We start from the raw sequence: 18,317 nt of genomic DNA, 5'->3' as shown, positions 1-18,317 counted from the left end.
TTGCTTTTATCTTATTTCCTCTGCTCCCTCAATTTTTTTATTTTTTTTTTAAATCCGCCATACAGTTCCAGAGATATGGACTTTATTATTTAGTGCTAATTTTTAGGATCTTTTCCAAGGGGGTGTTTCTTACAGGATATTTATGCAGAGCAGCCTAAAGACACGCCCTAGAGGATCTTCATCAGTAGGAAAAAAAACAATTTCATGATAGGCTACGTGACTGGATAAACAGTTCTTGCAACTTTTGTAGTAGTAGATGAAAAGGTTTTTATTTAACTACACGTTTCTGATGACTGTGCAGCAACTCACTTGGGAAAATAGAAAACACACTAAAAACTGCAACTGACCCTGCTGGTTCCTATACAGACTAGAGATTCTGACCCCGCAGTCCCTAGTGGTTCCTGCGTGAGCTGACATAGCCCTAACCACAGACTAGACGATGGCAACTCGGACCTATGCTTCCTGAAAGGCCGTCGAGCGCTTCACGTTCCTCCTAAAGATCCGGAGGGCAGAGCAGAGTGCAAATTACCTACAGAAGGAAAAGTGTGCTGAAATAGAAAGAGATCCCAGAGTGAGTAAAACAAACCACAAAATACAAATAAAGGATTAAGTAAGTACTGTTAAGAGACTGGGAGTTCTGTGGAAACTGTTTGGGTAAGAATACAAGGAGAGAACAACGGAAAGGACACCATTGTAGGCATTTACTACAGGCCACCTGGGCAAGCTGAAGATATGGATGAACTTTTTATGTATCAAATGACCAAGTTCTCCAAAAAATATGACGTAGTGGTCATGGGAGATTTCAACTATCCAGACATTTGTTGGGAATCTCTCTCAAGTAAAACTAACAGGTCAAGCAAATTCTTATCCTCTCTTGCTGACAACTTTATCTTCCAAAAGGTAGGGGAGAAAACAAGGGGATCTGCTACTTTGGATCTAATCCTTATAAACAGGGAGGAAATGGTTGAGGAGGTAAAGGTGGCTGGGACCCTAGGAGGCAGCGATCATGCTATTATAGAATTTTGGATAACTAGAGGAGGAAGACATGTGAAGACTCAAACTTCAAGGTTAGATTTTAGAAAGGCAGATTTTAAGAGACTCAGAAAGAGAATAGGAGGGATCCAATGGCTGGATGTCCTTAAGGACAAAAATGTCCAGGAAGGATGGGAAATTTTTAAAAATGAGATTCTCAAAGCACAATCGTTAACAATCCCGAAAAGTAGGAAGAATGGGAAGCTTTTAAGGAAACCAGGATGGATGAACACAGAACTTAAACACATGCTAAAACGAAAGAAAGAAATGTTTATTAAATGGAAAGAGGGAGGCATATCTAAAGAAGATTATAATGCAGTCTGCAGATCCTGCAGGGCACGTATCAGGTTAGCTAAAGCTGACAATGAATTAAGGCTTGCAAGAGATGTCAAAAGCAATAAAAAAGGATTTTGGGGGTATGTCAAAAGTAAAAGAAAAGTCAAAGATGCTATAGGATTTTTACAGGATGAAAATGGAGAACTGGTAAGAGAGGATGTTGAGAAGGCCAAACTTTTTAATTCCTATTTTGCATCTGTTTTCTCTCAGAAAGAAAATGTAACATCAACTGATCTTCACTGTCCTTTTAAAGGAATAGAGGAATCCAAGTTATCTGTAAACAGAAAGATTGTGAGGGAATATTTAGCTAACATAAATGAGTTCAAGTCTCCAGGTCCAGATGAATTACACCCCAGAGTACTGAAGGAGATCGTAGAAGAAATTTTAGAACCACTCTCCATAATCTTTGAAAATTCTTGGAGAACAGGAGAAGTCCCAGAAGACTGGAGAAGAGCAAATGTTGTTCCTATCTTCAAAAAGGGGAAGAAGGTGGACCCAGGGAACTATAGGCCGGTGAGTCTGACTTCTATACCAGGAAAGATCTTTGAACAAATTATTAAACAACATGTATGTAAGTACATGGATAAGAATGAAGTGATTAACCAGAGTCAGCATGGGTTTGTAACTAACAAGTCATGTCAGACTAACTTAATTTCCTTCTATGACAGAATCACTGACTGGGTGGATCAGGGAAATGCTGTAGATATAGTATATCTTGACTTCAGCAAAGCATTTGACAAAGTATCTCACACCATCCTTATTGAAAAAATGACCAAGTATGCAATGGACCAGGCAACTGTTAGGTGGATTCATAACTGGCTTAGTGATCGGACTCAAAGGGTGGTTGTAAATGGCTTCACATCCAGCTGGATGAATGTCTCAAGTGGGGTACCACAGGGCTCCGTCCTGGGACCTGTATTGTTCAACATCTTTATCAATGATTTAGATGAAGGAATTGAGGGTAAGCTGATTAAATTTGCTGATGACACAAAGCTAGGAGGGATAGCTAATACTAGAGAAGAGAGAGAGAGGATTCAAAAAGACCTAAATAAACTGGAGCAGTGGGCAGCAACCAACAGAATGGTTTTTAACAGGGAAAAATGCAAAGTACTACATCTGGGCAATAAAAATGAAAAAAGCATATACAGAATGGGAGGAATAGAGCTAAGCAACAGTACATGTGAAAAAGACTTAGGTATACTAATAGATCATAGACTGAACATGAGTCAACAGTGTGATGCAGCAGCAAAAAAGGCAAATACAATTCTGGGATGTATTAGCAGAAGCATACAGTCTAGATCACGTGAAGTCATTATCGGTCTTTACTCCTCTTTGGTCAGACCTCATCTGGAATACTGTGTACAGTTTTGGGCACCACATTTTAAAAAAGACATAGACAAACTGGAGCAAGTTCAGAGAAGAGCGACCAGAATGGTGACTGGTCTGCAAACCATGTCCTATGAGGAACGGTTGCAGGATTTGGGAATGTTTAGCTTGCAAAAAAGAAGACTGAGAGGAGACTTAATAGCTGTCTACAAATATGTCAAGGGCTGTCACATTGTAGAAGGATCATCTTTATTCTCATTTGCACAAGGAAAGACTAGAAGCAATGGGATGAAACTAAATGGGAGGAGACACAGATTAGATATTAGAAAAAACTTTTTGACAGTTAGGGTGATTAATGAGTGGAACAGGCTGCCACGAGAGGTGGTGAGTTCCCCTTCAATGGACGTCTTCAAACAGAGGCTGGACAGACATCTGTCTGAGATGATCTAGTGAATCCTGCTTTGAGCAGGGGGTTGGACCAGATGACCCAGGAGGTCCCTTCCAACTTTACCATTCTATGATTCTATGATTCTATGATTCTATGACTTCCTAAAAAGAAACAGAAGATAGGTGTATGGTAAAGAACATAAACAGCAGAGAGATAAACCCTAGCTGATCTTTCACTGACTGGCTTAAACTACTGCAGTATGGCTGGATATCCAAATGAGACTATCACCAGCAGGAAATACCAGCAAGGGGAAAGTATATAAAGCCGCACTCGAAAGGTGATAGGGCAGACAAATGAGTAAATGAAAACACCTGTCACCCTAAAGACTGAAGGAAAAATAACAGAAACTAAACACCAGGAAAAAAAGATGTATCTGCTGTGGCTCAGCGGACAGAGAAGCCGACCACAAAGCACAGGCTCAGGGGTTCGACCCCAGACGCATCACAGTTTCAAGGCCGAACTGTTGTCTTTTTCAAGTTAAAAAAACAGCGGGAATAAAATAAGAGCAAAAACAGGCCACTTTTGACCAAGTAACAGGTCCTCTTTAAAAATATATAGTTCAGATTGATGTTTTTGTTTTTTAGAGGAGTTGTTCCATTATCAAAGTACATTTTTTTCTTACAGGTCACAATTATTCTAAAAAAAATTCAACTAGAATATTGCTTTAAAAATACCTTTTGGTTTAGATATTGCTTTTGGACACTGTGTTATGGCTCCCCCTGGTGGTTATTTGTCTCTCCTTCAGAATGTCCAGGCTGGTATCACACTTCAAGTACGGACCTTGATATCCAGACTGGTCACAGATCTCGTAACCTGAACTTAAAAGCCTCACAGGCATATATGTGACGGTTTAGTTCAAGGTCAGATACCGGTCCATATATCACCGTCAGTTTTCGTGAAGGCCATGAGAGTCCAGTGCCGACAAGAAGAAGCCATTTTGAGTGTCTTGATTAATATTGGCTGTATGCACAATAGCAGGAATAACTCAACCACCCAAATCTAAGAGGCGGATCTGAGTGATGTGACTGAGCTACTGAGCATGTGCGACCACCGGCACTGGATATATGTGGTGGACGTTCTGAGAGTAGCAGGAGGGATCATAACAAGAATAAAACAATAATATCTACGCACAAGACTTTTTAGAAATGATTTCTACTGGAAAATCTGTTATTTTCTGTATGACTTAACTGAGAAAAATAAGAAAATAAAATAGACAACAAGTATAAAGTATATAAAAAAGTATAAATAATCAAAATAATAAAATAAATAATAAAAAAAATATTAAAAAAATAAATAAATAATATATAATTTACTGTACATTAGAAGAAAAAAAAAAAACGGGAAGCTGATTACTATAGGGCTAGTATTTAAAGCTTTATCCAGCCACATATTACCACTGAAGAAGAAAGGCAGAATTACAAATACATAGCTGATAATGTAATGTCAAAAAGATTGCGAGACGCTCATTTTTAATAGGTGGTCCCTAGCAGGTACAGCCCCTACCCTTTATGACGCCCTTATGTCATAATACAACATGTAGAATGGGATGGTCTTATTTAGACAACCCCTTTAAGTTACTCACTCATTCCAAAATTGTAACAAATCTATTTCAATGTTTCTCTGCTGTATCGGTCTATTGGAAATACGGGTGACATTCAATGTGGTATACAATATCTAATATCAGTGCAGTTATCATTAAAGGGGATGTCAGGGACATGGATATTGATGACCTACCTTTTTGGAGAGGTCTTAATTAACAGATCGGTGGGGGTCATTTATCTGGCAACCCCACCAATCAGCTGCTGCAATGGTTAGTGCACTATACAGTGACACCCACTGTGTGGTGGCGGTATTCAGGTACTGCAGCTCAGTTCTCATGTACATGGTTTGGGGGATGTTGCAAAACTCTTTCTATAACTTTGGAGGGAGTAAGGTGGCTAATGGTCACATAGTTGATGGGAGGTATGTGTCACAGAGATGGCTGTCCTCAGTGATGTAACCCGGAGTGTTTCTCTAGTGCACGTAAGCACTTAGAGGCTGTTTGATGCACCTGGGACCAGGTTATGGGTAGCTTAGAGAGATGGGCGGGTCCAGCTACCAACATACCTCACCTCTGGGTGTGGTTGACAACCTATAAAATGGTGGCCGTTGTTTGGCACATGGTCTGTGTGTTTGGAGGGAGAAGGCCTCCAGTCTGTGGTTTTCTCCAGACCGGGCCAGGATACTGGATGCTACCCAGCCATGTGTGCCCACAGGACTGGCTCAGCGGAGACTTGCTTAACGGACACTTTACTTTGTTTGCCTGAACTAAAGGCTGCTTTGTTTTTCCTTTTTGCTGGTTGGTTTATGAAGCAATAAACCGACATGGACTTTTAAGGGAACATGCTTGTTTTCCTCCCGTCGCACCCAAGTGAGTAAAACCCCTACAAGGGAAACTATATTTCTCCCAAGCGATGCTTCCTAGGAGAAAGAAAACAGAGCTTATTTGGATACATTAAGTCTCCCGTCATTCAGCACTCACAATGTATTAGTTGTGCTCGTATTTCTCCTTTAATCCATTAGCATATAAAATAAATGAGTAACTTCTATTACTTTCCGTGGCAGCGCCCAGCTCATCCGCCACTTTACAATTCTGACATTCGACAGGAGCAGAACGCCTTCCCAGAGCCGATACAATAATAACCCCTGACCCCGTCTCGTTAAGTAACACAGCGCCGCCATCACACATCCTACCCTGACTGCGGTGACATTGGCCAAGTACAAATAAAGAACTGGATGATTGTGAAATACCGGGGGAAGGCAATAAATCAAAGTGGCAGAGTTCAAGACCCCAACCTTCCAGCTTCCTAATGTTCAGTTTATTCAAGGGTAAAATCATTGTTTTAATCCACGGTCAGTATATTTAGTGTACGGAGACTGCAAAAATGGTGACATTATTCAAAAGAAATAGGGGGGGGGGGGAGCAGGGGGCATTAAAAGATACGGGAGTGATTTAGAGCATTAAGGCCAAATGCCTCGCAAAAGTCACATGTAATTAGCGTCACCGGTGCCAAACTAGAACTACGGCGCCCCAACATGGCCAGAGGTGATTTCACCCCAATGAACCAATCGTTACTGAGATTTTCAGGCTATGCTGAGAATAATACTCCACTTTTATTTCATCCCTTTTTTCCAAATTTTTTCAATCCCAATGAAAAATGTACCATAAGTAATAATGTCTGTAAATTGTCTGAATTGTAAAGCGCTGCGGAATATATTGGCGCTATATAAATAAAAAGATTATTATTAAGTTAAATTTTGATTAAAAAAAGTGCCCTTAATATACTACAAGCCTCTCCAATGATGCCACTTACCAATCTTTCCCCTTACACTTGAATTGAAAAAGACCATGTTTTTCCAGCTGTCAGCTTTACCTGTGCTGGTTATCAAGAATAGAAGAAACCCCACCTCTTTTTTCTTTTTTTTATTATTATTTTTTTTTTTATACAGTGTGCCGGCCAATCACAACCATGCCAATACTTGACATGGCTGTGATTGAGCTGGAAGTGCCCACGCCGGAAAAGCTTGTTGATTGGACCCATGTTTGGGGTCCGTGCACAGACACTAGGTGTCCGGTACGGACCCCAAATTTTACCATTCCGGTTCGCACATCCCTAGTCATGAGGAATAACACTATTTCTGGTCATTACATGACTTGTATCCTGCATTTTCCCACTTGCAGACTGTGTCTCTCATTTTCATTTGTCGCTAAGCTAGTGGATATAGACTGGCTGCTATGATATCTCACCTACACAGGACACACAGAAAAGAGGAGATCCAGCTCATCTTTTACTTTGTAGCACTTCTTCAGAAGCAGCATGGAAGATATTATAAGGCAGTACTGAGCAGGGTAGATGTGAATTCAGCTCTGGGGTGAGATAAAACACTTACTAGAAAGCAGGTGCAACTTTTAGGCTATGTTCACATGCAGCGTTATTTGCAGCATTTTTTCTGCAAATAAGAAATTACACTTTACAGTACCAGCAAAAGCTATAAGAGTTCAGAAATCTCATGCACAAGCGTATTTTTGTTTTACTGACTGAATTTTAGAACTTCAGCAATTTTTGAATCTGCAGCGTGTCAATTCAGTTTTTGCAGCGTTTTTTCACTCTTAGAACACAATGAGGAAGGGCAGGTTTTGCTGCCTTTTTTTGCTGCGTTTTTGGAGAATAAAACTAACTTTATTAAACATGTACTGTAGATAAATTACACAAGTAATCTGCTCCAAAAAACGCTGCTAAAAAGAAAAGCTTTTTGAACGTAGCATTTTACTGCCAAGAAAGCAGGTTTTGGCTGCAGGAAAAAAAATGCTGCATGTGAATGTAGTCTTATGTGTGTATCTGCTCTCTTTATAGCACCCTTCTTCCCTGCTATTGGCAGCATGTAACCTGATCGCTCAGTGAACTGATAATCTGTCTTCTTTCTCAGATTTTAGCAGTGTTTCTGAGTGAATAATGAGTTCAGTAGGGAGGGAGGAGGAGTGGAAGTATCTCATAAATGTAGCAAGTGGCATTATTTATTATGCATTGTTCATATAGAGCCCTCATATTCTGCATTTTTACAGACATTATGGGCACTGTCCCCATTGGGGCTCACAATCTAGATTCCCTATCTGTATGTCTTCGGAGTTTGGGAGGAAACCGGAGGAAACCCACACAAACACAGGGAGAACATACAAACTCCTTGCAGATGTTGTCCTTGGTGGGATTTGAACCCAGGACCCCAGTGCTGCAAAACGACAGTGCTAACTACTGAGCCACCGTGCTGCTCTAAAAATATATATTATAACATTTCTTGATTGGTGCAAGGTTTATTCAAACTTCAGTGATCATTTAAAAATAAAAAAAAAAGTATGCAAAAAGTTTATGACACCAATGAAACTAAGGTGGTGGCTCCACGTATCAAAGAAAACTTAACCCTTTACATTCATATGTATACAGGGGATTTGGAGTTTTGAATCAACGGTTGTGGTTTCCATATTTTGCCCCTTGGATGACAGATATTAATGGCACTTAAAGGACCTGGGATGAGGAGGGCTGTGTGTTGGGAAGCAAGGGAGGGAAAGTTTGGGGATGTTTTCTACTGGTCTCGATTGTTCCTTCTGGCAGAATAGCAGATCTTTTATTAAAAGTGTCTTAGATAATATCTACCTTGATACCAGGATCTTTGAGGAGCAAAAAAGTAATTTTTATTAACAATATTATGATACAAAATTCCTTTATACAAAATTTCATTCTTCATATTTTTTCATACTAAATAAGAATCAAATATCATTGTCTTTCGTCTGCCAACAAAACTGATCCCGAAAAACCTGATTAGTGCGACTGCGGCTCTTTCCATCATGAAGATTAACAATCTCCCATCTTATGTCACCGTACACACTTAATAAAGTGCAGCCTCAGCCGGGGATTGAAATTTCTTGCAAGACTGTATTAGATAACGAGGAACAGAGAAGATGTAGAGGAATAGTCAGTTAATTCGGTATCATTTGTCACTGCTTAACCACGCTGTAATTCGAGGATGATATCGCCATTTCTTATTTAATATATTTACTTGAGATGACGAATGCGAATTTTTGCATTTTTCTGCTGCGCAAGAAAGTGAGTGTTATTGGAGATAGCTGGCGACATAAAATATTAAATTCTATTTATTTCTATGTTATATTCATACTGTCACATAAATGTAATATTCCGTAATGGATAAAGCCGTTCTGTGAAAGCATTTAGTCTTTCCAGGCAAAATATGGAAGTTTCTTTAATGTGTAAGTTACTTTTTTGACTTATTTTTTCATCTAAGTCTAAAGGTTTTCTCTTGTGCTGCACCACGTCAGTGCAATTTTCACCAAGGGACAAAACTTAACCATAAGTAAATTATCTCTTCAATCATCAGATTTTGCACTTAGAAACCTGCCGCCGGCACATAAAGAAAATGCCAAATGGTCCACAATAGGATTATGATGCTGACAACGGTGGGTAATAATCAGAGATGAGTGAATTAGTTCAAGGCAAATCGAAAACGCCATGAGTTTTACAAGAAATTGGATTTGCCCAAATTACAATTTTATTAGGTTCTCGAATCAAGGAAAATGGTAACTGGCATTTTGCTTGATTTGTCCAAAGAGAATCTAATAAAATTTTAACTTGTTATTTGTAGAATTTAAGGCAAATTTGATTCGCATTGAACTGATTTGCTCATCTCTGATTATTAAAATATGAATTAAAATTTTATTGGGTTCTCTTTGGAGAAATTAAAAAATTAAAAATGTATTAGGTTCTCTTCGGATGAATCAGGCAAAATCGCAACTGTCATTTTGCTGGATTATGGAGAGGCTAGAAGGGGTTGAAAAACAAATTACAGTCGTCGGTCATCCACCTGTCTTGCAGTACAGCCTAGCTCCGGGCCAGCCGTCTTCTTCTGCCGCTCACAGGTGTGGTCTCTTCAAAGGTATTTTCACTAGGCCTCATGCAACGTCATGATGTCGTGGGGTCCTGTCAGTGCTCAAGGTGTCAAAGATGCGTTTGGAGAGTCCACGTTGACCAGACTGAAGAAGGACTAGAGCGGGGGCAGTGCAGCAGGGCAGGTGGGAGCCGATGCGAGGTGAGTATAATTTTTTTATTACTTATGTTTCTTATACTCTGGGGTCTGGAGAGATATCAGAGCATAATAATGCATTTTTGATTTGCATCGATTAAATTCGATACAAATAAAATTTCTCGCCTTAATTCTAGAAAATCTGCCGAATTCAAATTTTGGCAGATATCCTCATCCTTAATAATAATAATTATGCAGCCAAAAATTGCCTGTGCTTATGACACATTTTTTTATTATGTCGGAGATCTATGGATGTTCCCTTTTAAGGTGGGGATGGGTGGAATTACTGCTTCTCCATCAAGAGACCAACGTATGGAGTCCTACAGGCAGTGATTCATGTAAGAAAAGTATGTAAATTAGCTCTTCAAAAATTGAAAGGTAGCACCAAGTAGATATGGCCACCCCATAAGTCAATGTCTAACCCTTTAATGAACCGTGTGACATGAGCATCCAGAAACTCCTCTACAGAAAGCCTCTCTTGGGGTTTTTACCCCTCATCAGTATAGAGCAGATTTTGGCTCAGCTGATGCAACATGCACCCCAAAACCCCAGATGAGTTCCTGACTTGGTATTTATCTCTGGTTATGTTTCAAGTGTTGAACATTGACTTGAAAGGTCAATGTGAGGATGTTTCTTTCGTTGTGTGAGAGGGCTAATTTGCATTACCTTAAGGTTGGTTTACACATCCAGATTTCTGAACAAAAGTGAATCAGTGCTCCATTATGGCCCTTTTACATAGGCCAACGCAAATTGTATGGGGACAAGCAAGCATTGCTATGATCTGCGGTCTCCATGCAGTTTGCATATTGTCGGTGTCACTTCCCCTGTTGATCCAATCAACCGGTGAATCAGTTGATCGCTCAATGATTGGGAATGATTTTTACGAATGCTTGTTTGGCTGATCATTAGCCTGTGAAAAGTGACTAGTAAAAGTCATATTCTGACCCTGGTCTGTCCCTACCTGATTGCAGAGGTTGGCACCCTAAGATAACGCAATGGTGCCCCCAATCGACGGCGGCTCACCCTGAATGTCCCCAACAGCTCCGAGTATTGCTATGCCTGTGTAGCAACTCACTCGGGAAAATAGGTTATACACTAAAAACTGCAACTGACCCTGCTGGTTCCTGTACAGACTAGATATCCTGACTCCGTAGTCCCTGGTGATGCCTGTGGGTGCAGAGATAGACCAAACCACAGACTAGGGGATGGCAACACAGACCTAACGTGCCTAAAAGGCTGACAAATTGCTTCCTAAAGACCCGGAGGGCATGGCAGAGTGTAAATTATCTTCAAGAGGAGAAGTGTGCTGAACAAAGAAAAGATCCCAGAGTGAGTAAAGTAAATAACGAAATACCAAGCAAAGAATAAAACAATTACATTTAACAAATATAATGCCTACTTCCTAAAGATAAAAAAAAGATAGGCGTAAAGTATAGCAAAGAAACAGCAAAGCAAAAACCCTTTTGCTGGAATCTCACAGACTGGCTTCAGAATGTCAGAACATCCAAATGAATCTATCAGAAGCAAGAAACACCAGCAGACGTACAGAATATAAAGCTGCACCCAAAAGGTGATAGGCAGACAAATGAAAACACCTGTGTTAACTTAAGCAGACTGCAGCCAGAATAGCAGAACCCAAACACCCAGAGAAAAGGTGTGTCTCCTGTGGTTCGGCAGAAAGTGAAGCCGACCACAGATCACAAACTCAAGGGATCAAATCCAGGCCATATATCTCAGCTATCCTATTATCCAGCAAGACATCATTCACAAAGACAAACTGCATTTCCCTGTGAGTATTTCTGGGATCTTTCGGATAAAGTCTTTGGATCTTTCCTTGTATACTTAGTTTGGTTCCAAACTTTCTTTATTGGAAATAATGGCTCATAATGGTTTTGTTATCCTTTCAAGGCTATGATAGTTAGCCAGCCCCCTTCCTACACCACACCAGTCCCATTACAGAACAGGAAACGCTGTCACATGGAACCAAGGACAGAGCAGTTACCTGAAAAATGGGGGCACCTGGGCTAAGTGAATGATATTACTAAGTTACATTCTCTAATTTACTACATTATAATAAGAGGAAGACTCCTATATTTGTGTATATATATATATATATATATATATATATATATATATATATATATACTGTCTATATGCAGTAATCTTGCCACCATATAATATGGGTTTTCCTCAAATTCCCTTGGCATTATAATATCACATTTTGCTTTAAGATCAGAAAAGGGACATTTCTAAAGGAACAAATACTTTTTCCAAAGAACAAAAGTTAATACTTTATCAGTGTTGACATCAGTCATGCTTTTTCTTGAGAATATTGTTCTTGTAAAAATAGAAAAAGGAACCGCACACATAATAACGTTGGCAGAACGCATTATTTTAACTAAACATGGACTTTTTGTCCCTAGTAAATCAGATCCATAAAATTGGATGGATGGATGCATATGCTGAGGGACAAGTGCCGCTCTCGCCTCTTTAATATTTTAATAAGACCGAGCTCATGAGCACAACATTATCGCATTCACTCACTTACCGGGGGACCCGCTGCACACGACGGGGCTTTAAACTTTAAATACCATCATAACTGGACAACATTTACCAATCTGGTTATGAATCGTAGAAGAGGATGACAGCACGACCATTAATTATAGATGCACGAACTGTATACACAATGGGGCACGTTTATCACGACTGTCTAAAAGTAAAACTGTTCTTACTGGCAATAGCAATGAGAGTAAAACAAATAGGCTAAAAATGAAAATAAAAAGTTTAACAAATGTAAAGAAAGTTTCAATCACCCCCTTTTCTCCATTCAAAAATAAAGAAATAAAAACATATCTGCTGTCGTATTTGTAAAAGTCGGATCTATCAAAATCTAAAATTATTTATATCAGATGTTAAACATAGAAGAGAAAAAAAATATTGAAACATCAGAATTGCCTTTTTTTCAGTTGCCCCCCAAAAATGTAATAAAATGCAACTAAAACATTGTAAAAATAAAAACAAACTATTTTTTTTTTAAGTTTTGGATTTTATTTTAACCAGTAAAATATAAAAAGAACTATACCACTAGTTTGGTATTGTACCGACCTGGAGAATTATAATGCCATGTCATTTTTACAGGACTATGAACAAACTCATATAGCAATGACAAAATTGTTTTTTTTTTGTTTTTCATTATTTCACCCCTTCCTTGGTAATGTCATTCCTGTTTTTCAGTACATTACATTGCAAAATAAATGGTGTCATTCTAAACTGCAACTTGTCCGACAAAAACAAGCCATGTCGATGGAAAAATATATAAATTCAATCTCTTAGAAAAAAAGGAGGAAAAAATAAAAGCGCAAAAAAATAAGTCTATGACGTCTCTGTATAATTCCACGTGCATTGAGTATCTGAAAGTAAAACTTTAAGGGACATAATGAAGACTCTAGAATAATAGAGACAAAGTTTCTCTAAGATTAATGGCCACCCGAGAACACAATCTTGTTTTGTTGTTTTCATCTAAAAATTCCAAAATCCAGTGCTGAGTAATTCCCTACTATATTTTTAGAGCTTTTGGAGCTTATTGTTACTGTAATATAGCTCCAAATCCCCAGCACAGTTAGAGGTCAATGTCCCGGGTTTGCCGGCAGCCACCACTGGAGGAAGCACAGTAGTATGACACATGTTTCGCTATATCAATGTATAACTACATACAGTAGGCTCCTCTAGTGGCAGTTGTATGTTATCTTAACTCTAGGTTTTATTATCTCGCAAAACCTATAGGAAAGCATAACCTTGCTGCCATCATCCTGCCCAAACTTGTTGAAGCATTTGGTGCACATTATAACAGTCTAATATGTCCAGGAACTACCTGTTTCTTATGCTCTATAACTTGCCATTCACTGTTTTTGAGTGTTTATGATCATGCTGCCAGCATTACAGGTGCTAGAACTTTCTTTCCCTTGTTGCTTATCATGCATTTCCTCTTCCATTCCCTAATAGCTTGCCTGCCATAAACTAAAAGCCCACCTATCCATTATGACTGTGAAAGACAAAACAACAGATGCAAACACACACCCATCACTTCCTGAAGAGAGACAAAGACCCACCCCCACTTCCTGTAGATAAAGATCCACCCCCACTTCCTGTAGATAAAGATTCACCCCCACTTCCTGTAGATAAAGACCCACCCCACTTCATGTAGATAAAGATCCACCCCCACTTCCTGTAGATAAAGACCCACCCCCACTTCCTGTAGATAAAGACCCACACCCACTTCCTGTAGATAAAGACCCACCCCCACTTCCTGTAGATAAAGATCCACCCCCATTTCCTGTAGATAAAGACCCACCCCCACTTCCTGCAGATAAAGACCCACCCCCACTTCCTGTAGATAAAGACCCACCCCCACTTCCTGCAGATAAAGACCCACCCCCACTTCCTGTAGATAAAGACCCACCCCCACTTCCTGTAGATAAAGATCCACCCCCACTTCCTGTAGATAAAGACCCACCCCCATTTCCTGTAGATAAAGATCCACCTCCACTTCCTTTAGCAAGAGACAAAGACCTGCTCATTTCCTGTAGAGACAAAGACCAGTCACGATCTCCTGTAGAGATAAAAACTCATCACCACTTCCTGTAGAGAGTCAAAGACCTGCCTCCACTTCATATAGAGACAAAGACTCGCCCCCACTTCATGTAGCAAGAAAAATATCTGAAATAACTTATTGCAGAGAGAAAAACATATGCTCCTACTTCTTGTAAAGAGACCAAAACCCACCCCCACTTCCTGTAGCGAGAGAAACACTCAACTCAACTTCCTGTCGAGTCAAAGACCCGTCTCCACTTCTTGTAGCAAGACAAAGATCTGCTCCCTCTTCCTGTAGAGACGAACCTCCACTTCCTGCTGAGAGACAAACATCCACCCCCACTTCCTGTAGCGAGAGAAACACTCAACTCAACTTCCTGTCGAGTCAAAGACCCGTCTCCACTTCTTGTAGCAAGACAAAGATCTGCTCCCTCTTCCTGTAGAGACGAACCTTCACTTCCTGCTGAGAGACAAACATCCACCCCCACTTCCTAGCAATAGACAAAGACCCGCCGCCACTTTCTGTAGAGACAAAGCCCCGCCCCCACTTCCTGTATAGATACAAAGCTCCACCCCCACTTCCTGTATAAAGCTCCACCCCCACTTCCAGTGGAGAGACAACGGCTTGCAACACTTCCTGCATAAAGACAAAGACCCTTCACCCATTTCTTGTAATATGTCTTGATATCGCTGCTGCTTTAAACAGGCAATGGACAGCAAGTTACACAGAAGTGAGACAACCAAAACCAAAAGGTTGGATACCTTTCCAACTATCATGGCACACTGTAAAGAAGCCTGACGTTCCAGCGAGAGATCAAGAAACTCAGGAGAAACTTCATCCACATGGTTCTTCTACATATGGAGCTAACGCTAACCAGTATTACCAGTAACATCCATTAATGAAAACCTTTATCACTATTTAGTAGAATATTACACACAAGGAATGGACTCACCTTCCAGCGCCTCAGAATCCAAGGTTTCACCCAGTCTTTGTAGGAGCTTCGCCCGTGCCGCGTTCTTCTTGTGTTTTTTCCCTTCGTAATGTTGCTGAGCCATCATTGGGTTGTTAAACCAAGCTCGACAGAGGTCGCAGAATTTCCGAGACTCGCTCCCAATGTGGATGCTCCATAAAGTGTCTTCTTCCTGGATGTTGACTTCCGTGGGTTCTGGGTTTTCTTGCACAGGTTCTGCAACAGAAATTAACATTAGAAATTGGAACAAGGATCACTAGTGGTCCGATATGGACTTGACAAAACCAAAATCTTCAATTTTACCATGATTTAGATGGGCATAATTAAAGGGATTTTGCGTACAACAAAATGACATATCTATACCAGATCTACGACTAATCTACACCCTCCTAATCCAGCTCAAAATTTTCTGACTGTTTCGTTGACAGTGGTTGGAATGGTTGGGATTAGTGATGAGCAAGTATGTACTGTTATCCCTTTCGGCGAGCATGCTCAGGCGAACACCGAGTATCTTCAGCGTGCTCGGGTGTTATGTTTCAGTCTCCCTGTGTTCATGATTTGCGACTGTTTGACAGCTTTAATACATGTGAGGAATGTCTCTTTCGTAGGCATTCTTCACATGTCGCAAATCACACAGAGACCACCACACAGAGACCATCCAATCCTGTGGATAGTTGACGGCTTCCAACATTAGGAATAATCCTTTATATGCACCAAAGTCTCCCGTGTCGATCTAGTCTAGCAGCTGAATTTAATCCATTGTTCCCTGTTGTCAGCTGAGGACAGGATGAATATCAAATTGTGTGATTACCATCACAGGTGCAAAAAAAAAAGAAAGAAATGACCTCTATTCTATGCCGCCCTATCTCCAACACTGAGAAACATTTCCATACCGATACGTGAATAATATTCGCCGCTCTTTGCCAACTTTCTGCAAATGCCTTTTTAAGCACTGTACCTATTCTGCAGCCAACTCATTAATTTCCGTTTGAAGTTTATGATAATTTACATAGTAAACGTCCCGTTCTCTGCTCGAAAGGTTTGTCCAAAATTTAGCATTTTAACAAAAGCTCCCGTAATACAACAGATCCGCTTGACGCACATGACGATACCCGTCCTACGACGTGCCGCACTGCGGAGCAGCCACATCCATCCCGTGTGATGGAATACTTTGTGTGACAATGTACGTCACGATGCCAAAGCCTTTGACTTTGAAGGAAAATAGGCCAATTGGTTACAGCAGAAAGAATATCCACCAGTAAATACGTCTCGGACGTGGAAGCATTTATCTTTCTGGGAAATTAATGATTTCCTTTTTTTCAGAAAGATTCCTAGATAAATGTGTTATTAATGCACTTGGGTCTGGAAATCTTAGAAAACCTCTCATCTCCAGTTCAGAGATTTCCATTAAGTAAATCTCTTTCATCTGACTCTCGGAGGATAGCCTTGATTATTTATGATTTGATGCCTAGTCACCGAGCAGAACGTGAAGCTGCCAAGAGCGGATCCCGAAAAACAGACTGACTACAGAAAAAGTGCCACTCTCTTCTCTCTGGTAGAGACGTCCCCTGATGTCCTGGATACCTTGATGCCTTTAAATATGCAGGGTATTATTTCTTTTTTAGAACTTCTTTAAGTATTAAAATTGTAATGTAAAAGTTCCTCGGTTGATCTGACTAACACACCGGACATTGTCCGTGGAGAACCACCTGATATGTAGTAATAACAAGGCTCAGTCTCTGCAGAAACCTTTTGCCTCTACCACCAATACCGATGACAAGAGATATTCAAAACTTTTGGACCTTTTACAGAGTTACAAACAAACAATATGTTCCTTAATCTATTACAGACTATGGACTCATTTGACATAAAAATATATATATTTTTACGCATGTTACACTAGTCTGCAATCTTCATCCCTTCATTCATTTTCAGACCTCTTAATATGCATATTGAGGCCTGATCCAAGTTTCAGATTTTTCTCTTGCGAGAGTGTCTCTGCCTGTAATAAAGGCTGGAAGTGATCTCTGTATGCATCCAGGATGCTGCTGCCTTCATTTGTTTTCATGTATTAGCACAGGTCCAGTATTGCACTTTTCTCACCATGTGCTTTCCTCCTTGTGTAGATTCTGTTTTCTCTGCCCTCCCAGAGACTGTATATGCTTTCTTTCCTATCCACGAGAACCTATGTACAACCCCTCACCTTTCCCTCCTGCTACCTTTAACACAAAGAGAAAGGAGAGGTGAGCAGAAATTGCCATCAGGAACAGGAGTTCTGATGGATTTGTATCAATTTTGAAAAATCAATGAGCTAGATAAAAGATTTATAGACACACTTCAGCAAGAGAATGGTAAAAAATGCTTAAATAAGTTGCTTAAAGGGGTTGTCCGTATTTAGGCTACAAGTATGCAGTCACTATGTGCGTGCACTGTGCTGAGGATTTTCCGGTGCCGGGAGTGGGTGTTCATGTGACTACGATTTGCAAACATCTGGCCACATTCCAACTAGACTTGCCTGGCCTTTCTTAATACACTTACATTGAGCAAGGCTGCGCCCATCTAGTCGGCATATGACTGGATTTATGCATATGACATACTTGCAGCCACGCGCATCGGAGAATCCTCACAGCGTGCAGTCCGCAATGTGAGGATTCACAAGTCTGCGGTCAGTAATAGTGACTGCAGACTTGTACCCTAAGGCCAGAAACCCCCTTTAACTTTGCATTTAGGAAGCACATAGACAATAAAATTCTGCATGAAGATGCATAGTCTTTAAGGGTAAATCCATTTTGCGGGTTTCCATCTCATATAGTGATGGCATATTTTTAGGTTTCGCTGTCTCTTTTTGATTTGTAGGGGTCCGGCTAATCCTGAGAATTACTGTAAGTGCTGGTCTAGAGCTGTGTCTCCTTTTAACGTTCACCTCTGCTGTGCAGGGAACTGCAGCCAACACCATTCACTTCGGTGTTATTTATGAGGCATAT

The 18,317-nt window shown here is 40.3% G+C and overlaps 1 protein-coding gene across 4 annotated transcripts in view; it reads right to left on the bottom strand.

Moving 5' to 3' along the window:
- ZMAT4 (zinc finger matrin-type 4) overlaps window positions 1–18,317 on the bottom strand; it is a 575,021-nt gene that overhangs the window by 299,311 nt on the left and 257,393 nt on the right. For all 4 annotated transcript variants that reach the window (XM_073684978.1, XM_073684979.1, XM_073684980.1 and 1 more), the window contains one exon: window positions 15,316–15,549. In XM_073684978.1, the coding sequence (XP_073541079.1) occupies window positions 15,316–15,549 (234 nt within the window). The remainder of the gene's footprint in view (window positions 1–15,315; window positions 15,550–18,317) is intronic.

This window comes from Phyllobates terribilis, unplaced genomic scaffold (assembly GCF_046119375.1).
Source record: "Phyllobates terribilis strain yellow unplaced genomic scaffold, ASM4611937v1 Scaffold_5__5_contigs__length_657084704, whole genome shotgun sequence".
NCBI classification, from domain to species: domain Eukaryota; kingdom Metazoa; phylum Chordata; class Amphibia; order Anura; family Dendrobatidae; genus Phyllobates; species Phyllobates terribilis.
This window is presented reverse-complemented; position numbering and strand designations above follow the sequence as displayed.